The sequence below is a fragment of the Triturus cristatus genome, chromosome 6, assembly GCF_964204655.1.
Source record: "Triturus cristatus chromosome 6, aTriCri1.1, whole genome shotgun sequence".
NCBI lineage: Eukaryota > Metazoa > Chordata > Amphibia > Caudata > Salamandridae > Triturus > Triturus cristatus.
Window position 1 is genome coordinate 1,381,614,910 of NC_140589.1, and position 22,300 is coordinate 1,381,637,209.

Here is a 22,300-nt window from a genome sequence, read left to right on the forward strand (position 1 = left end):
GTGTACACCAATGACTGTAGTGTAACTTGGCTCTTAATATATTCAGTGTCCAATGGGCACGCCTTGTGTGTTTATTCAATTCTAGGGGTGACTACCCTACATTTAACAGGTTGCTTAAATATGTCTTGTGTAGAGGACAACATGTCTTCAAGTATAGGGAGCAACTGAGCAGTTTTTTGCGACATATTAAGTGTCTCTACCAGGAAATCATCCTCTTGTTGTATAGTGTGTAGGGTTAACTTATGGTAAACAGCAGCTCTGCTGATAATATCATGATATTATGTCGTACCATTTGGCGGGGAACAGCTTGGATGGGTAGATGCTAGGATCTGGATCAACCACAGGATCAGCATCCTAAATATCCCATGGATCAGGGGCAGAATCAGGATCTCCCTGTGTATCTGTGAAATGGGGATATTTTCCTCTGGTTGGTTGTCACCAGTAGGCAACTAATCTGGTGAAAAATGTGGCTGCTCTGACGGCAGGTGTTCAGGAGAGGGTGGATGCACTGGCTTTAGTGGCGGTGAAGGCAGAGGAGAAGGAGGTGGAGGAGCAGTAGAAGATGGAGGAGAAGTTGGGAAAAAGATCGGGCTTGTGCCTCTGTCTCCCTTTTTTTCGGTGGGATGGCTGGTTCAGACCCAGCAATGTCCTCCTCAAATGTGTTCTTCCTTTTGGGAAGCATAAGGGAAACAGGTGGTGGAGCTTTGGTGCCCAGTTTCCCAGTGTTGGGTTGTACAAAAAGAGTTGTTTGTCCCTTGATGAGCTTGCCTTGCAAGCACTCTAGAATCGGCTGCGCTTGTCTATGTCGTGCCTCAGTATCATCTTTGTTGGCTTTCCGCGTCAAAGGCGTGGTAGGTGCCGAAGAGGGTCTTATCCCCATTGCGGCTTTGCGCCTATGGGGTTTTGATGCAGACGGCTAAGGTGCCAGCTTCGGCGCTGACGGCTTTGGTGCTGAAATATCTTTCGGTTCCGAGACTCTTTTAGGATCCGATGTGCGTTGCTTCGGCTTAGAGTACTTACCTGACTTCAATAGTGCTGTTGGGGCCTTTTTCGGTACTGGCGCCAAAACAAATTTTAAGGCCTTATATTGTCCGAAGCTCGTCAAAGGCTTTCCAGGCGGAGTGGATCTGTCATTGTGCGCCTGCTGGTGGAGACCACCATGGCCCTAGGGCACTGGGGCTCCAAAGCCAGTTTGGGTGGTTTGGTAGGGGGTTGGGCAGCTTTCGCCGAGGCACTCACGCGCCCATGCCTGGAACATGGGCTGGAGCTTGAGCTGTCCCCACTACTAGCCAGCAGTATCAGTACATCCGGAGGAGCTGTTTGCGCTTCTGTGTCCTCCAGTTCCTGTTTGGGATCTGATGACTGCTCCCTGAAGATGTCCGGTGCGTCTTCTGTGCGTCGCTGCATGGTGGTATGAGGCCAACAACATTCCCTTCTCCGCCAAAGTGTTTTCTTCGACCGGAATGCCAAGCACACCTTGCAGGAAGTCTACTCTTGTTCCTGTAACAAACTGAGATTGCACACTCTTTGTTAGTCTTGCCAGGAGTACTTCATGTGGCACTTGGGGCAAAACCTGAAGGGCGTGTTTTCCATCCCCTGTGGACGGTGGCATGGAGAGTGGAGGTGAAAAAGTCTTGGAAGGCCGGGCCCTAGCCTGGCGGGTGCTTGAAAATGTTTAATAACACCAGCTGGTGTTGTTTGGCCGAGGAAGCTGTTCGGTTGGAGAGAAAAAATGGGGAGCTGCAAAGACCTCAGTGAGGAATCGAGCTTTGGTCCCGGAGGTGCAATGTCGAAGTCCGAACCTGATGGTGGAAAAAAACAAAAGAGCCAAGGAACAAACGCAATAAACACAGGAGGAGGCGTCACTATACTTCGTGACTTGAAGATTTCTTCGAAGAAAAACAACTTGTAATCATCTGAGCCCAATACTAGATGGCAGGATAATGCAAAGCATATGTTTCTACGGCCAATATATGTTACGAATATTACGTTTAGGGGCTCCCCCATTTTTCTTGGCTCCCGCTCGAAGGGCCACCCCGAAACTTTCAAGGATGGATTTGAGGTGGATTAACCCTTTTTTGGGGGGGGGATACATTTCATGATGATACATCAAAGGGCACCAAAGTGATTAGCAGACCCAAAAAATACTATGGTAACTAGCTCCTAACTATATCTACAGAGTGACGACACAACACAACTTGAGATGGGCACAGTTAGAAGTTGAGCATGCCCATACTTTGCCAGGACCAGCAGCTATTGGCTTATTAGACCTTGAAAAAGAGTCCGAAAAAGGGCTTGACAAGAAAAACTAGATGTTTGGACATTGGACTGATGCAGGTTCTTGAGCACTCTAATCTGGGTCTTGATTACTTGAAGTATGTATGTCTTATATGAAATTGATTCATTCTATCAGATAAAAATGAACAGTGTACACTTCCCTCATTTCCCCACAGAAAGAGACACAAACCAGCGGTGTCCTTTTACCCACTATTATTTGCATTGGCCACTGAAACCTTGGCTGCATGGATTTGTATGAATAGCCTGGGTCAGGCTCCTGAATGGGGGCGAAGGGAAGATCTTGTGTCATTGTATACTGTTGACCAGTTCCTATATGTTAGAAACCCCAGGTGATTGTGTCAAAGACTCATGGAAATCCTAGAAAAACTGGGATGATTTTGGGTCTAGGAGTCAACTGGGATAAGTCTGTCATGTAACCACTATGTGAGAGAGGATGGTGAAAGGGGAGGCGAGGTGGGTGGATGACCTGGCAATTAACTGGCTGTTCCGGTATTTGGTAGTACAGGGCAGCTTTTATATCTAGGAATGTATGTCACTAGGGACCCTTAGTTGTCCTTGGACTTCAACATACCACCTTCACTGAGAACAACTAAATCTAACTTACTCCACTGTAACTCTCTCCCAATATCACTTACTGGCAGGGTGGCTTTATTTAAAGAAATTTCTCCGTTCAAATTTCTGTTTGCTTTGCAGAACCACCACTACAAATCCCCCATTTTTTCTTCCAAAAGATAGGGATATGCCTGAAACTTTACATGGGTGCACAAGGTGTCCAATGTGTCCTTTGAGTAATGTGTACAATCATGGTATGACGGCGGTCTCAGAATGGCAAACACTCAGCTGTATCATTAGGAGACCCAGCTGACCAACTTTAATGATAGGATGTTTGGACATTGGAATGATCCAGCACGTTGGAAGTGATTGTGGCGGAAAGCATTCATGTGGGTTGGAATGGGTGGATGACTTACGAGTCCCCCTTTTCCATAGGACATGGCTAAAACAGGTCAAGTAACTGAATGGCTGCTCAGTCTGGGGCAAAATTTGTATCTTGAGAGGTAGAGATATTTGGAAAAAGGACCACATGAAGTCCTTTATCTAATTATTAAAGGAGACTGAATTACACAAATCCCAATTGTTTAGATACCTGCAGCTGAGGCATGCACTGACTGTTTTTTAGGGACTCTATGGCCACACTGTCATATAGCGCATTGGACACAAAACTAACAATAAGCCCCATGGAGTGTAAGCAGAGCTTGCAGACTTCCAGATGCATTGTAAACAATACCGCAGACAGACTGGCAGATATTAAAGCAGCCTGGGAAACAGAAGTCGGCCTTCTAGATGACAATGACTGGTGCAAGACAAAAATAGAAGCTCAAACACTTGAACTGTCAGTAAAGGTCTGACTTAGTCAATGCAAGTACATGCAGGGAGTCTACAATACACTGCCACAACTCTGGAAGAAGGAAAAATCCCCCCAACACGTTTTGAGGTGCTGGGCTGAGGTAGAAATTTCTTGCATGTGGCACAGTTCTTTCCAAAGATTCAGAAATATTGGTCCTGCATCTCTCTGATCCTCTCCAAAAGGCTCCAAATCTGTATCACTTTAATCCACAATCATTTGGTACTGAGAATAATGGAAGAGGGATTTCTGAGACGTGACAAGACAGTGATTGGTCTAGACAAGGTGTCTCCAACGAGCGGCTCGTTAGCTACTAGTCGCTCTCCTGGTACCTGTGAGTAGCTCTCCTGTGTGCAGCCCAGTCTTCATATATAGAAGCTTTTGCTTAGTTGATTTATAATATGTACACCAAAATTAAAAAGCATTTATTTAAGATGAAAATCTGTTGGAGAGGTTTATTACTCATATTGTTACCTTGGAACCAGGGGATTGCAGCTATGGCTGTTATGTATTACTCATATAGAGGCATTCCAAATTACTAACTCTTTTTTACTTTATTGCTGACAACCCTGCCTAATACATTGATGTGGTCACTTCTGACAATTTTGGATAGGGTGGTTGTTATTACATCACTAAAATTAGTAGCTCTGGATGATTTTTATTGAGCAAAATTTTCTCTTAATGCAGACAAGGTTAGAGATCCTCTAGACTTCTTATTAGCCAAATAATAATGAGAATCACTGGATCTCTTAGACGACTCCACCTGTGATTAAATGGCAATGGACAAATGTACCATTATGGAAAGGTCGTGGTATCATCCCACAAAAATGCAAAACTCGGAAGTTCCCGGACATCAGATTTTAGTCTTTGTATATTAACTCTATGGTTATAATGTTGGAATATGAATAGTATGAAGATACTGCTATGGAAATGCTCACTTATTCATCAGTGCTCTTGTGATTGGTAAACAAACCTTTTATAATACTATGTCATTGTTGGTGTAGTGTAATGTGAAAAATCAATAAAAAGAGATACATTAAAAAAACAGGATAGCCAGACTCTGAATAAGACTAATGCGATAAATTATTGAAACTATTGTAATCAGAACAGTCAGACATATAAGAAACACATTTTTAGCATCAAAATGAGGCTCCTTGAGAACACCCAGAACCTAAACCTTATGTGGAAAAGGTCTCATACATTGGAGAGCGCACATTGTTTTACAACTATGTAAAAAAAAAAAAAAAACATTGTCAAGCCTCTTCCTGTAAGCAAAAGGTAGGCCACGGGATGTATATGGGAACAGAGGTCTAATTAAGTGCACAGTTGACTATGTTATGTGGCAAGTAAAATAAAATTCTAAGTCCGGACCGAAGACGAAGATTATGCTTGACGGTTTCTCCACTTTATTCTCAGCAGCTATTTTAATGTATTTTAACAAGAACCACATTTCCCATGAAACACTGGGAATTGGTATAAACAAACAATGGACAAAGTAGTCCAAAAGTTCACAAGTATCCAGTCAGGTGGCAGCGTCTGCACCATAGTCCTTTGCCACTGTCCTAAGCTCCTCTTTCTTCGCTGCGTTCAGTTTCTTTCTCTTGTGACTTTACTGTTTTAAAAACGGTTGTTTACTCTTGGAATGTGTGCGTTTGCACGGTTGCGGGACCGCATAGGTGCTCCTACGCAGCTATTATTATATCCCTGGTTGTAGCAGAGTGTAGAGGAGGCCTCCCTCCACCAGGTGGCACGGTGATAGCGCGATTTCTCTATGGTATGTGACGTGCGGTTTTGGGAAGAAAGAGTTCAAAATTGTGTGTGCCACTTGCCTGAGCCTCTGCTTCCTGGAGAGTGACGCCCCTTGTTTGGGGTCTGCACAGGCATTTAAGCCTGAAAAAATTGAAGGAATGTGACGCAGTGTACGTGTAAGCGTTGATAGTGCATGTGGTGGGGTAATGCCCCCTGGGGTCTGTATTCACATGTTAAGTGCATGTGGTGGGGTAATGCCCCCTGGGGTCTGTATTCACATGTTAAGGCTGTGAGAGTCTTGAGGGGCACTCTCCCAGGTGGCTGATTTGACCCCATTTCATACAGTGATGTTTCATTCTACCGGTGGTGGAGGAGTTCATGGCCCCCATGGCGAAGCGCTTGGCGCAGCAAATTACACGTGAATGCACAAAGCTGTCGAATTCACATGGCCAGGCAGATCCGAAACCCACCCCCCCTTCTGCCCAGCCCACGGATACTGACCCCGTCCCGACCAAATGCCACAGTGAGGCAGGGGTTTGATCATGACTTCTTTGCACGTCTTAGACAGGCGTTCCTGGTCCAAACCCAACCTTCTCCCACACCCAGGGACTCGTTTCGCCCGGCAACGGGGTCACCAGGCATGGTCTCGCTTGATCCCCCAGATGATGCCCACAGGGACACTGATGAGGAGAACGGCCCATCCAGGCCTCGGTGGCCTCCTCTATACCTCCTGCCACTGGCCCTAATGGTCCTGACGATGGGCCAGACATGCTAGACTCGGAGGAACTTGTCCATCCCCGTTTTAGAGTGGCCCATTCCCCCAAGGTGGTAAACTACGTGGCGGGATGGATCAGAGCCCCGTTAGAGAAAGAAGCCCATCGTTGCCTCAAGGCTGAGTGCCCTCGCCCCTCGCTAGATGTGAAAGTGGCCCTGACTCTGGAACTGGACTCAGAATGGCCACCTTTCTGGCGAAATTCATAAAAGGCCACAAAAAGGACATCAACAGTTCCTGGCGGGCGTGCCAGGATAAGCTCCTGGATGCCCTTAGCCCTTTAACTAAGATTCTCGACATGGCGGAGGATGCCAAGGCTTCAAGATCCCTCATCTCCTCGGAGGTCCTCTCTGGATGGGCACAGCGTGCAATCACCTTTATGAGCAATGGCAATTATGCGCTGTCCAAGGAATGATGAAGTTCCTTCTTAATAAAAGTGGATCTGAAACTTTGGGACCTCGCTGATTCTGAGGCAGGGGCTGTGGCACAAGAGGGACTCTTGGTGAACACTTTATTAAGGTACTGGAAAAGTTTCGTAACACATGCACATTACTGGACAAAGCCAAGTCCTCTATCAAAAGGGTTTTCTCCTCTTGGGTTTTCCGCTGGGCCATTTGAGGTGGGGTCGCTCTGCCGGCCAGTCCTTCTCCCAATATCCTCCTGGAGGGCAAGGCTCCAGGCACCAAGATCAGACCCGTTTTGGAAACGTCTACCAGAGCCACTGACAGTGCTTCAGAGGCTGAGGACAGAACTGATTTGACACTACCTCCCATTACAATGAGTGTTCGCCCATCTTGCCTTATAAAAGTAGGGGGTCCGCCTGGCAAATTTTTCTATGTCTGGAAGTCAATCGCAAGCGTTGCGTGGGTCCTACAGACGATTCAGGAGGTTTCACATATAATTTTGTGGGTCCCCATGTCAGGTTACACACCCCAGATCGCTCCAGTTCTTGCAGCAAGAGGCAGAGTTGGGGAACACAGAGGATGCCTCGCTCATCGCAAAAGGAGCTATTTGTCCTACCAGCCCTCATTTGCGTGGCTTCATAAGCAACCTTTTCCTAGTAAATAAGAACAACAGGGGTCATAGATTAGTGATAAATGTATGCAAGTTTAAAGAGTGGCTGGTGTACCATCATTTCAAATGGGGGGGGGATCAACCTCCAAGACATTTTACGCCACGCAGACTGGATGGTCCGCCGGGACCTGTAGGATGCTTACTTGGCCGCACATAATTTCCCTTCTCACAGTAGGTTCCCCCAATTCATCCGGCAGCAACAGATGTTTCAGTTTGCAACGCTACCCTTTGGCCTCTCTTCCACCCCCTGGTGCTTCACGAAGGTGCTCAAACCAGTCATGGAATACCTTTCAGGAGAGGGGATCCACCTCATCATTTACCTCGGCAATGTCCTCCTTCTGGCACAAGACCACCAACAGTTGTCAGTCCAACTGCGGATGGTGGTCAACCTGCTCGAAAGCCTAGGCTGTGTAGGAAATGAGGAACAATTCGTACTGATCCCCTCTCAGAGAGCAGTTTTTCTGGGGTTCTTCATTGATACCACCCAGGTCACCTTAACCATTCCTTCTCGAAAGGTGACAAAGATTCAGCTTGAGCTTCTGAGAATGTTAACCTGACAAAGAGAGTCCTTGCGACAGATTGCTCGCCTGGTAGGTCACTTATTGTCAATCATTCAGGCCATTTTCCTGGAACCCCTGCACTCTCGGGCTCTTCAGTGATTGAAGGCAGTGTACCTGAGAAAGGATGCTCACTTACTCTCAATTGGTCATCCTTTCAGATACGCCAGGAGGAGATTAGTTGGTGGTTTTCCCACATGGAAGCATGGAATGGGAGAGCGATTCTCTTTTAGGCTCCAGACCTTGTTATAGAATCCGACACCAGCAGGTCTGGCTGGGGCACTCTCTGTGGAGAGTTCTCCACAGGAGGGTTGTGGTCTCCCCAAGAACAGAGATTACACATCAACTGTTTGGAGCCCCCAGCTGGAGGCCTTTGCGGTCCGGTCTTGGACCTGAGACAAGATCCAATCCTGTGTCCTGTTCAAAATGGACAACATATTCGGCAGTCAGGTATATCAATCACTTAGGGGCACTCGCTCCAAGGTACTCTCGGATCTGGCAACCAAATTCGGGCAGGTCTGCCTGGACCATCAGATCTTGGTCGTGGCAGAATATCTTCCCGGTCAGGAGAAACGGGTGGCGGACTGGCAGTCCTTTCTTTGGAACCTTCATCCGGAAGTCTTCTGCCAGCCTTCTGAATCAGTGGGGTTCTTTTTCGGTGGACCTGTTTGCCTCCAGATTGGTTCATCATATACCCAAGTTCTTCAGTTGGAGACCGTATCCTCTGTCTGCAGCCACCAATGCGTTTCTCCAGAACCGGGAGCCGGAGACAGGGTATGCGTTACCCCTGTTCGCAATGTTTACGAGGGCATCAGCCCAGCTCTGATGCCAGGGGGCGGACGTTATTTTGATCACCCAATTTGTAAGTCGCAAGTCTGGTTACCGGTTCTTCAGGAACTTTTGGGGGAATTTTCCAATCAGTCTTGCCCTGTTTCCAACTCGTCTTTTCAACCGTGTCGGTTCCCACATTAGATGGTGCTGGAGGGGTCTTTCCGCCTAATGGAGTGGCAGATTACAGGGGTCGATGGTCGCTCCTAGGACTTTCAACACAGGACGAAGACCTCCTGTCAAAGGCCTGGTCCGACGGCACCATCAAGCGATACCGGTCGGCTTGGATGCAATGGTGTAGTTGGAATGAGTGACCATGGGGTTGTGATCCCATGGGCGCCGACATAGTTCAGGTCCTGAATTTCCTGGCCGGTTTAGCTCAGAAAGGTCTGGCATACCACTCAATCAACATCTTCCGTTCTGCTATCTTGTCGGGCATTTGCCCGTGGAAGGGTCCCCTGTGTGGGAACATCCTTTTGTGTACCACCTTTTAGGTGGCTGCCGGTTACCACTCCCTCCGGAACCACGTTAATCAGCTCAATGGGATGTTAATAAGGTGCTTAACCTTTTCTTATTCAAGCAACCCAGTACGTTCCTACCGAGGAAGCAACTCTTGGCTGCTCTGCATGAAATCGTGAAGATGGGTCTCGGATGTTAAGTCCCTAGACGAGGTGTTGTTTATGATGAGCAAGCGTACTAAATCCAATACTAGGGTCATAGAATACCCAGCCTTTCCGGACTCTCCTAAGTTATGCATGGTTCCATGTCTTAAAGCCTATGAGGACATGTCCAAGGACTTCAGACCACCGGGAGAGAGGAGGCTCTTAATCGCCCTCAGAAAACTGTACAAAGCGGTGTCTTCCCCGACGACAGACCATTGGGTGCGGTGGGTTATGAAGGAAGCTGGAGTGGATCTTAAAATCTTTGGTGCGCATTCCACTCTTGGGGCATTGGCCTCGAAGACGTTCAGTTTGGGTGCCCGCCTGGAAGATATTATGAACGTGGCCAATTGGTCCTCGGATTCTACCTTTAAAAGGTTTTATTTTAAGCCAGTGCTGAATAGGGCTCATTTGGGGGTGAGTAAGCTTTAAACTAGCATAATCTTTGCCTCCTGTCCCGACAGGGAATGAAACATTTCCTAGCTATCATAATGGAAATTTTCAATTCTATTAAGGACTCAGAGGTGAGGATTATCCCACCCACGGATTGCTGATCTGGGAGGCCCTCCACGTGACTAGTAAGTATTGAGTTATATTCTCATTGCCATGACTTTTGTAAGTTGATGTTGATTCAAAGGACATGTATTGTGCAAACCTTGCTTATGGTGTAGCCTTGTCTGTGGGTACATTTTCTTGGTAATTTTATCTCTTTCCAGGAACGGAAACTGGGAAACAGGACTCATGAGAAAAGGGCTATGGCGTGACTCGCGTGAGGAAAGAGGAGCTAAGGACAGTGGCAATGGACTATGGTGCAGACGCTGCCACCCGCCTGGACACTTGTAGACTGTTGTACGTTGTCCGTTTTGACCAATTCACGGGAAATGTGGTTCTTGTTAAAATGCAATAAAATGGCTGCTAAGAATAAAGTGAAGCATAATCCTCACCTCTAAGTCCTTAATATAATTGAAACTTTTGGTTACGATAGCTAGGACATTAATCATTATATGGCATAATGTGCTAAATTCTGTGGCAGTATTATTTCACTATTTTACCATTTTCACATACATAAGTGATCTTGGAGCAAATAATTTTGGTTCATTATTATCAGTTTAACACATGAATACCACAATAGCAACTGAAAAAGTATCTAGTAACCTTTGCCACTGCCTTCAGTTTGAGCTAGAAAAAGTTTTTTTATTGAACTCTATATATTATGCAGAAAACGATGGATTATGTTGCAAGTGTGATAAATCCAGAATTATGCAGAAAAGATTACAGAATCATAAAATGGCATGGAGTAAACATGAAAAAAACCTATTTAGAGGCTGCTAAAGCAAAGGTCTGGCCTAGTCAGGTTCTTTTGTACAAAGCTTTAAGGCTTTAGATCAATCTGAATAGCATTTTTAAACTTCTCGGTCTGCAGCATCTTAGTGAACCACTGTAAGATCCCAAAGAACAAATAGTAATCAATATCCTATGTAGAGTATCTCAATAATCCATCATTTGGATGGATTTCTAAAATAAAAAAAGTCAAACTGATGAAAACAGGATGACAAAACTTCATTTAAAGAGAAAAGCTAAAATGTTTTTGTGGAAAAGTACTGACAGATCTTAAAGGGTTGCAGTAATCTTTCGTTGTAATTGTCAGCAACATGTTAACATCTGCAGCTTCGAGCACAGCTCAGAACCAAGACGTTTTATAGATTGTTAAAGCACAATTGTACCTTTACAGTATGAGCACATGTATGTTTCAGACACTTTTCAACTCACTTCTGTTATCTTTTTCCGTAATTGTTCTTGCTTATATTCTTCTTTAGACCGTCTGCATAAAAGGGACACAAAACAAAAACTAATATCAAGAGAGATTAACATATTGCACATTGAAAGAAATGGCAAATTAATGGTTAGTCATTTGCAATCCCAATTATTCAATATTGATATGTTTACTAAATTCATAAATGCTTTGCCTACTTGAGGGATCTCAAAACACTTTTTTTCTCAAACAGAAATATCACATTACAAAAATATAATTTAAACGCAGATAGCAAACATTTCATCCCTTTTTTAGGTCTCGCTGAGCCAGCGCATGCGCTGCACTGTGAGACATTTAGTAGGTGGGTTTTGAAAGTGCTACCCCACGCTTTGGCTGGCCTAGCGCAGCCGCCATCTGTCTTTCACGGGTCATTAAGTGTGTGGACGCTGCAGCTGCTTTCACTTTTGCAGCCACGCGCCCACTCGCTCCGCCCTGTCCGTGTCTAGACCGCCTCTCTCGTCATGCGCTCAGCGCATCGCTCGCGGGCACACAGAAAGCGTGTGGACGCTGCAGCTGCTTTCACTTTTGCAGCCGCGCGCCCACTCGCTCTGCCCTGTCCGTGTCCATGTTGAAGACCGCTTGTTTGTTTTGTTAAAAAGCTGGCTCATTTTTAGTCGCTCTTGAGGGGTGAAAATTAAACAACCAACAGAACCACACACGTCTTAACTTTCACACCTATTTATGTGTATATGTTTGTCAAACAATCCAAGGTGGCTGACAAGCAGTCTTGGTCTTGAAAGATCAGTCTAAAGTCAGTAAGTGTGTTTGACCTGAGGTAAGTGCTGGTGTCAGGGATTTCACACATACTAACCTAATATCTTTATGACAAGTGTATATGTCTGGCGCTCTTTAAATGATCCTTTACGTGATAGTGCTACAAAATGGCCAATTTTGGTAAAGTGTTGCTGGACAAAACACTTGATAAGCAGAATATTTCAATGTTACGTTCCGAGGCACCGTTGTACCTCCCGGTGTCCCTAACTTGAAGTTAACAGCGTTGGCGGCAATAGGTTTTGCATTAAGAAATAAAGACATTCTGACTTTGGGGGAACTATTTTCTGAGTTTTCACCATAAGGGAGTATTACTAAGTTTTTAGAAAGACAGACGACTTTATTATGAATACGAACTGCGACTATCACATTCTTTCTGCATTTTACGAAAATAATGTTTCCAAACCCATATAACAGATGCCTAAACCCAGTGAGCTATTTTATTAGCATTGGAACCTGGCACCTGTAATTTGCACCCTACGAGCTGCAGCAGATTTATTAAGACGCTGAGCTACCTCAAAGGAACAGAATTGTGTGACAGGCGGTTTGTTTGTATGTCTCGCATGTTAATCCACTCCAGTATGTAACTGGGACTGGAACCTGTGACCTACGGATTATACACAGATCTCCGAAACAGGCACTTAACCCACTGAGCTGGCAACAAGTCCCATATCCAATGTGTGGCTCTTGCCAGGGTCTTCACCTAGTCCAATGGTGTTCCTCACAGTGGCGTTGCTTTGAGGTAACGTGGCGCAGAAGGCAGGACAGTGGTAGGTGAGAACGCTCTTTTATCGCTCACAGTTTTAATCAAGCAGTGCGTGGTGAGAGGAGGCATTGCTTGTTGGCATTGGTTTACCACAGTGTGTACTGTAGGTGTCTGTTATATAAGCTAGACAGTTCTGCTAAAATGTTTTTTTTCAAGCTACTTTGCATGATTTTTATTTATTTCATTTACAAATATTTCCATATGTAATTACACATGGAAAATGTCTGTCCCAAAAAAAGGTTGCATAACCAGTCTGTTCTTCCCAAGGTGCGGAGCAGGAGTTCAGTATGTTTTTGAGCCTCATTTTCAAATCTGACCTCATTAGGCATGCTAATTTTCGTAACCACAGTTCCAAATGCAAAATCTGAGATGACAAATTCCGACATGATTCTGAGCAGCACACTGAAAGCACAACTGAGGGTTCGTCAACGTGTTTGCTAGCACTAGCTCCCAAAATAAAGATCTTGACCCCTGAGCAGGGTCAGGGCTTGCTCCTAATATAGAGATGCCCGAAATAGTGCCCGTCCATAAGATCTTGACATGACATGTACTCTGTGAGCAGCGTGGCCTCCGCCGAGCATGTCTGGCATCCCGCCACATCCAGGCAGACAAGGCTAGCTTTTGTAAACAAGCATTGGCATAGCCAATAGGTCTCGCCTTTGGGACCTTGTAAGTGTTTAGCCATGCAACAGTTGATGTTGTTGCACCAAGGATATTGTGCTGCATTACTAAATACTTATAAGGTCCCAAAGGTGAGACCTATTGGCTATGCCAATGCTTGTTTCTATTAGCTCCGAACAAAATCAACAAGCGTTGGCAAAAACAATAGGTCCGGCATTTGCTGTCTTTAGGCTTTGTCAATCCATGTTTTTTTTACATTCTTTTTGTAAAATGTTATTGATGGGGGAGCTGCTGGGTCTCACAAATTTGAAAGTGAGACATTTTCAAAAATTAGAAATATGTTTTTCTGAAAAAGCCCACATTTGAAAAGAGGTCCCTGTTACTGAAGGGAATTACTTTGTGTAAGGATGTGCTTCTTGTGAAAGAGTAGAATGCATTTACTAACAGTGAAGTTAGCGAATGGCTGAAGGGGACTGGCCTACTGTACTTTGTGCTGTGGTGTACAAAAGAAAAATGTGAATGACAAAACAACAGGCCAATGGACGTAGAAAGGCTGGATGAGAGACCCTATAACTAAGTACATTATATACAATTTTAGTAAAATCAAAAGGTCTTGGCGAACGTCAGTCCTAAAAATGAACAAAACATGTAAGTGAGCTGGAATGCTCTTTTTAAGTAGGATTTAAATAGGCCGCAGTCTCAGAGGAACTTGACACTTTGACTTGAAGGCAGCAGACTACTTCACATTCCCAGAATGCAGTCCTGTGTTGGCTACCCTCAGTTTATTTTTGTAGGCAAGTTAGATGAAATACATTTATAACTGCCACCTTATCGGTTCTACTGGATCTATCTGGAACGTGATTGAGCTGTTCTTTACCTTATTAAAGATAGCTCTGATGTAACAAATGAACTGTGAAATAAAGGCATTGTAGCGCAATAATGCATGTTAATGTTAGTGGGGGATTTATAGAGCGCACGTACGCCGAGTTGGCTTCATGGCGCTTGAGAACAGATCGACATGGAAGCGGAAGCTAATCCTGAGTGAACAACCAAGTTTTCAGTAGTTTCCTGAATGGAAGGAGGTCGGTGCAAGTTCGAATCTCAAGAGGGAAGGAATTCCACAGCTTGGGAGCAAGAGTGGTAAACCTGCGACCTCCGAGACGAACCCTCTTGAAGTTCGGAATAGTTAGAAGAGAAAGGTGGGCGGATCTTAGGTCGCGAGTGGGGGAATACCTAAGTATGAGGTTATTGATGAATTCCGGGCTGGTACTGTGTAAGGCCTTAAAAATAAGGCATCCGGTCTTGAAAACACAACGTTGTGACACCGGGAGCCAGTGTAGTTTCCTCAGCAAAGGAGAGGCAGGTTGCCATTTAGGTTGGTGGTAAATAAGTCGGGCTGCCTGGTTTTGAACCAGCTGAAGTCGTTTAAACAGATAATGGGGCATTCCCAAGTAGACCGAGTTGGAGTAGTCTAGATGAGATAATACTGTAGAAATCATGGCCTGGACCAGAGCTTCGTGAGTAAGTAAACGGTGAATTTTCCTGATTTTTCGCAGTTGGTAAAAGCATTTGGACACCACAGCTCCAACCTGGGTTTTTAAGGATAGCCCACTATCCAGAAGTACCCCCAGAGTCTTAGCAGAGCTAGAGGGAATGGGAGGTGGACCGAGTGCAGGGGGCCAATATTGGGGGCCCCAATGCTTAAGGCTGTCCCCAGTAAGGACTATTTCCGTTTTCCCAGGATTTAGTTTGAGATGGTTGAGATCCATCCAAGTTTGGATAAATAGCATAGTATCCTGGAATTCCATGATGGAGTTGTTGGAACTGTCAACCCTGAGAAGGAGCTGCAGATCATCAGCATAGTTGAGGACCAATACATTTCTCTTTTTTAGTGATTTATTCAGTGGGGCCATATAGATGTTAAATAGGTGCGGGGAGAGGGCCGAGCCCTGAGGCACCCCACAGGTTGTAGTGTGAGGGTTAGATGTGAATTGGCCAAGGCGCACCGCTTGAGAACGGTCCTCCAAAAAAGAGGAAATCCAGCGTGCCGCAGTTCCTAAGACTCCGGCCCCCCTAACACGGTCGACCAAGATGTTATGGTCGACCGTGTCGAAGGCCGCAGACAGATCCAGCAAAACCAGAACTCGGGGACAACCTTTATCAGCGAAATCACGTAAGCTGTCCATTGCTGACAGAATTACGGCTTCAGTGGAATGTGCAGGGCGAAAACCGGCCTGATGGGAGTCCAGATGTTTGTACAACTCCAAGAAGTTGGATAGGCATTTAGCTACATAGCCCTCCAAAACTTTGGCCAGGAAAGGTAGCAGGGATATGGGACGGTAATTGGCGAGAAGTGCCAGATCTGCTCCCACCTTCTTCAGGAGGGGGACCACTGTAGCTTTTTTAAAAGCTAGAGGGACTATGCCAGATATAATAGATTTGTTCAATAGGGCAAGGGCCGGGCCAGGATGTATAGCAAGGCACTCTTTAAGAATATGGGGGGCAACAATCCGAAGGTGCACCTGATTTAATTTCCACTAAAAGAGACTGAAAGGTCTCTTCACTAATAGAAGGGAAACTGCTAAGGGTACTGTTGTTACAGTGATGAACCGGAGAAACCTGCTGAGAGGGATGGGACGGTATACTGATTTTTATAAGAGAGATCTTATCAATTAAATAATCGTTCAGGGAGTCACATAATTCCTGGGAAGGAGCGGCCTTTCGTAGGGTGCGCTCAGGGTTGGAAAGTTCATCTATTACCGAAAATATTACTTTGGAGCTGTGATTGGAATTCAGGATACGATCAGAGAAAAAAGCTGTTTTAGCTGTCAAAATGTTTTTCTTATAACCTTTGTGCGCAATGATGTACTGAGATCTTTTTTCTGGAGAGTATTGTTGACGCCATTGTCTCTCCAGTTGATGTACAATCAATTTCTGTGCCTTAAGATCATCTGAAAACCATCTGTTCGTCTCAGTCCGACGCAGTAATTTTACTCTTTTGGAAGGAGCGTGTTTATCACTGGCCTCGAGAAGCCACCTGGATACCTTATTTTCCAGGATGTTAACATCATGATGTAATGCTGGAGTGGTGTCAGCTAATGTGTTAAAGAAGTCTTCTTTGTTGATAAGATTCTATTTCCTGGCCAGGTCTCCTTCCCGTGCTTTAATTTTCGGAGGGACAGATCTCGTAATTTGAAATTTCAGTAAGTGGTGATCGGACCAGATGCAAGGTGACACGGTAGGAATAGTAGTATTCAGATCGGTAACCCAAATTTGGTCCAGGATCTGACCCTTAGCATGGGTTGAGGAAGGGACAAGCTGAGATAGATTTAGGTTTCTGAGTAAGTCAGACATTTCTGCAGATTGAGGCCCTTCATTAGGATCGTCATACCAGTAATTGAAGTCTCCTGCCAGAAGAACCCTAGCGTGTTCCGTCACTAACGTGGCTATCTGTTCACTAAGAGCCAGTGGGAAGAAAGGCATCGGCTTAGGTGGTCTGTATAATAGGACACAGACCAAAGAGTCATTAGCTGACTCCAGTTTAATCACGATGTTATCTGTGTCAGTAAGAGAGAGGCATGTCAGAGAACAGAAATTGAGGTCAGTGTGGATGATAGCAGCCACGCCGCCACCTGACTTGCCCGGATCTCTGTTAGCCGATATGATGTAATAGTCAGGGGGAAGTGCTGCGAGTATATCAGGAGAAGAGTCATCAGTAACCCAGGTCTCGGTCATTAACAGAACATCAGGTTTGTCAGTAGTCAAAAGTAAAAAGATCTCCAACTGATGTTTAACCAAGGATCGGGTATTAAGATAGTAAATTGACAGGGGGCTGCTCTGTGCATAGTCTGAATAAGAGGGTACTGATTATAGGCCATGGTAGGCTGAAGCTCCGGGAAACTGTTTCGTGCAATGAGTATATTATTAGCCTTTAGAATAAATGAGGCCTTACTAGGAGGTTGCCCATACATGTTGTGCATCGCCTTCAGTGACTTAGATGAGTAGGTAATAATCCGACCATACTGGCTGGCCCCTGGTCCCGGAGGGGCGCGGACGGGCGCAGACGGGCTTGCCTTTAGCGCGCCTCCGGCGCGCTGTCGGTGCGCCCGCTGCGTGCGTCCGCTGTGCGCACGTGATGACATCTGCTATTTATCCGCCCGGCCTCTGGGCGTCTAGAACGCTGTCCAGCCCCCCACCCAATATGGCTGCCAAAGTAAGCGTCTGCCTCCGTCTCCCAACACCGCGGTAACGAGCGATGCGGGTTCCGACTAGCAGGAAGAGCAGCGTGTGCTGCGTGAGGTGAACCCAGGTGGGTGCAAAAATGAAAAGGAATATACAATACAAGTAATCAAAGTAATGTTAAAGTTATTAAAAACCTCCCGGCTTCCGCCTCAGGAGTCGATCAGGTCTCTGCGCACAGCGCAATGACAGCTTCTATTTTTTCCCCCGGCCTCTGGGTGTCTAGAACGCTGTCCAGTCCCCCACCCAATATGGCTGCCTATGTAAGCGTCTGCCTCCGTCTCCCAACACCGCGGTAACGGCCGATGCGGGTTTCGACTAGCAGGAAGAGCAGCGTGTGCTGCGTGAGGTGAGCCCAGGTGGGTGCAAAAATTAAAAGGAATATACAATACAAGTAATCAAAGTAATGTTAAAGTTATTAAAAACCTCCCGGCTTCCGCCTCAGGAGTCGATCAGGTCTCTGCGCACAGCGCAATGACAGCTTCTATTTATCCCCCCGGCCTCTGGGCATCTAGAACACTGCCCAGTCCCCCACCCAATATGGCTGCCAAAGTAAGCGTCTGCCTCCATCTCCCAACACCGCGGTAACGAGCGATGCGGGTTCAGACTAGCAGGAAGAGCAGCGTGTGCTGCGTGAGGTGAGCCCAGGTGGGTGCAAAAATGAAAAGGAATATACAATACAAGTAATCAAAGTAATATTAAAGTTATTAAAAACCTCCCAGCTTCCGCCTCAGGAGTCGATCAGGTCTCTGGGAGACCATAACATTTATTAAAACGAAGGCACTGATAGTGGTTAGTTGGAATATTGCCATAACGCATTTTTAGGTCTCACCTATCAGACAGCACAAGCTGTCTGTTGGTGAAAATACCTACTGCCAACTTACAGTGGGCTTATAAACCACCCTTTGCTTACCATTGGTTGGTTTATTGTTACTCTCAGTTGCTTGCTTTTCATTTGTTAGCTTGTGTGGAATTTCCTTCCTCTTCTTGTGTCTGTTCCTCACTTGGCATCTAGACGTACTACTTGTGTTCTTCCAAGCACAACTTTTTTCTTTCGAGTAAAGCACTCCTTAAGAGTACATGTGTTCCCTGCAGTCGCCCTCGTGTATTTCTGTCCCCCGGCCACACCCCATGTTGGTCTCCGTCACCTGTGTGCTTCTGCCTCGCGCTCTCCAAGTTGCACTCGCCCTCGTATACTTCTCCCAAATTTTACTTTCTCGCCTATGAGCCTCTCCCCACCCACTCCACATTGCTCCCTCACGCTTGTTATCTCTCCAGCTTCTACCCTTCCCCGTCCACTCCGTGCTGTTACCCTCACTCACACTCTCTGTGTTGTTTCCCTAACTCATGTCCTTTGTGATGCTTACCCCCACCCGCACCCTCCACATCCGCAACGAAATAAAGGAAATAAAAACACTTTGCCACTCCTTTTTTATTAATTGATCCAACTTGGCAAATAAAAAGAAAAGGGCTTGTGTCATTTTGCTTAAAATGATGCAGCTGCCTCGTCATAGCACCTTTTTGTTTTCTGTAGCCATGTTGAACAGCATTGGGAAAGCTGTATAGCATTACTAAAAAACAACAGGCCCCATAGGCTGTGCCAATACTTGTTGGTTCTGCTTCCTTGTGGCTGGTGACGACAGACTGGAGATGTTGTTTTGCGGCTCAAGTACTGAAGCCTTATGTTGTATAACTGTTTAACTTGTTACAAACTGGCAGTGCTGCACTCTGACAAGTTTAAAACACGAAATATGTATTCAAAGTTGTATTGAAGTAAAACTGGAGTAAATATGTTTGCATATGAAGATGGAAAAATGTTACTTACTTGTAAACTTAGTTCTTCACCATGTGTATTAAGTCTAAATTCATGAAACAATATACGATCTCTGCAAAAATCCAGGAACACAATTTTCAATAATTTTTTAAGGTTTTTCCGATTACCCAAATATGCAGATAGTATGTTCACACATACAAAATTCTTGGCTTTTTTTGATTTAATGTAGCTAATTTCTTGAACACACGGTACATTTGGCTGAGCATCTCTTAGAAAGTAGTTAAAAAGGAAGGAGAAATAACACTGTATTATAGTGGAAAAACGGCCTGCTCATTTAAGAATCTTTGAAGCTGCACTATCCAATCATGCTCAGCGGGGCGACAGGCAGTTTCTTGGAGCAAAAAAAAGAGACTTACAATCTTTAATATATTAAAACGTGTGGCTCTAAAATCAGGCAGCAGGCGGGGCTTAATTAATTCAGAGGGGATACACATGGTAACGTATTAGGATTACACACAAGTAACTTTTCTTTTTTCAACATAGCATTTTCTGATATGCATAAAACGTAGATTAAAGTACCAAGCTACCCCAACTTTGAAGTATGAACAGTGCCACAGATCTGAACCTTTCAAACAAATAAAGTACTAAGAGAAGCCTGGTCAACTATAATATCTCTCCAGGAGTCAAGAGTCCAGACAATAATATTTAGCAAAAGTATGGAATGACCTCTATTTAGCAGCCTGAAGGCTGGGGACATTTTTCAGGAACTGCCTTCCCCCTTGTTGAAGAGTCCTTAGGCTTATCAAGCACAGGCCTATTAGCCTTTCTATAACAGTCAATAATGTATGAAACAATGCACAGGTCTATGGTTTGTTTAGAAGAAGCTACACCTGTCTGAACACGCTAAAATTGATAAAGAGCTGTTTGAACTCATAAACCTATTTAGTACTAGCTGTACTATCCGAAACCCCTCATGACACCAAGGATATGTAATAACCTCTGTCAGGGGTGATGGATTTGAAAAAAACAAGAAGGTGAAAATGTGAAATGAGAAAATCAGATACCACTTTTTAAAGGGAAAAAAGGTGAGTTCTTAATGATAGTTTGAAACTAGGGAAAACTGTACACAATTCAGCACTACACAGACCAAGAAGTCAACTTACTCTCCTGGTACACACAATAGCCACCAATTAACAAAAATGTTTACAATTATCAATGTGCATGGGTTCACATGGAGGGCCCATCAATTTACAGAGTACAACATTCAATTTCCAGGGAGAAGGAGGAACCTCCTTCTAAGACCCTCCAGGAAATCCAGCAACAGTAAATAAAAATACCGGAGGAGGCTTAGAGTAAGCAGCAATGGCAGCCTAACACACTCTAAAGGAAGAAAATTATAAAAATAGACTTCAAGATAAAGATGAGGCAATTCTGTCTCTTCCTGGCACGTTTCCCATTTGTAGAACCTCTTACATTTGAATGCAGATGAAGATCATGTGGGTGGATGTTTTGACTTTCTCAGCATGATCATACTGTCATATGCAACTTCTGGTGTTCATATTGCAAGATTTAAAGAGCCAGGGAGCAAAGCTCAGTTACAGAAGTTTGGGGTGGAACATTCTGCCCCACATCCTGGAAAGTAGGCCTGGTAGGAACTACATTCTATTGTGCAACAGAAGAGACATCTGAAGAAGGTCCAGATATCACCACTGGTGAGGACAATCTGGGGCTAAACTTGTTGATTGCTTTAGAAAGAAATGGTATCAGAGTTAACACATACCAAAATGTTCTCCACCAACTCATCAAAAAAGTGTTCCCAGAGACTGAGGGCCTGATTACGAGTTGAGCCATTATTTATAGCCCCTGATAAATAACGATACCATGGTGTACGCTATTTATTAAAGCTTATGGGGAATAACATGCAGATTTGTTGTTCTATGCACCAAAATCTGCATCATACGGTAAATAATGCATCTTTTTCCCTGTTACATTTCGGTAGGTTTAGCCTGCAGAAATTTAATGAAGGTTGAGTTATTTAACACCGAACGACTAACCTTACAGACGGGCTCACTAAATCCGCAAGAACTTTTCTCTTCATAAGACTCCAGAGTTATTACCTGGAGACTACACCACACTTAATGGTTCTACCTTTTTATTCACAGCGACTGGAACCCTTGCCGACAAGTGTGAAATTATACAGGCTGCCGTAGTTTCCCGAGCGGGGAGCTCAACACTATACCTGAATTTTCTATGGACACCTATTCAGTCCAGGGATGAACCAACGACCCATACAGATCTATCTCTGAGCACATGGCATTCAACCTTGGTCTTTAAAAGAGTGGGAATTACAATCCAGAATCTCCTACCTCGACTTCATGTGAAGTCGTGACAGATCCAGACATTTTTGCCGGGAAACATTTGGGCAGAGCTCAGGACATCTTATAGATATACGGACCTTATACTTAACTAGGCTTCCCACTGATTGGTGAGAAAACTCATAGGAGAGCTGATGAAGTTCTCCCAAGGAGAACGAAATGTGTTGGCTGGAATTTAAAGTTTTGATACTGACTGAAAAATAAAGGAATTTTTGTAAATCTTACTTCTGCAATCTGGACTTCATCATTCCGCGCACGCCCATCAAATTGTAGTTTAAGGATCTGGAGCACAGAGGCATCAATAGACGGTTGATGCCAGGGCTTGCTGCGCGGGACCTGTACACATATCAAAACTGGCATGAGGTGCAGAAAATTGTAGTCAACTGTCTTTCTCTTGTTTTCATGTTAGAGTTATTTAACGCATCCGATAAATATTGGATGTGTTAAATACCGTCAAACTTGTAATTCCGACCCATGCGTAAACAGGGGTTAACGCACGGGCTGTAATATTATGAGCAACTTGTAATCAGGCTCATAGACTATAGAAACCAGAAGGCATAAGAAGGATATTTTACATTTCCATCTGCTGCAAATAATTCTAT

At 44.9% G+C, this 22,300-nt stretch overlaps 1 protein-coding gene across 3 annotated transcripts in view; it reads right to left on the minus strand.

Moving 5' to 3' along the window:
- The window catches only part of CFAP36 (cilia and flagella associated protein 36), a 537,779-nt gene that overhangs the window by 317,561 nt on the left and 197,918 nt on the right, over positions 1 to 22,300 (minus strand). For all 3 annotated transcript variants that reach the window (XM_085612386.1, XM_085612387.1, XM_085612388.1), the window contains exon 6: positions 11,110 to 11,161. In XM_085612386.1, coding sequence (XP_085468512.1) covers positions 11,110 to 11,161 — 52 coding nt within the window. The remainder of the gene's footprint in view (positions 1 to 11,109; positions 11,162 to 22,300) is intronic.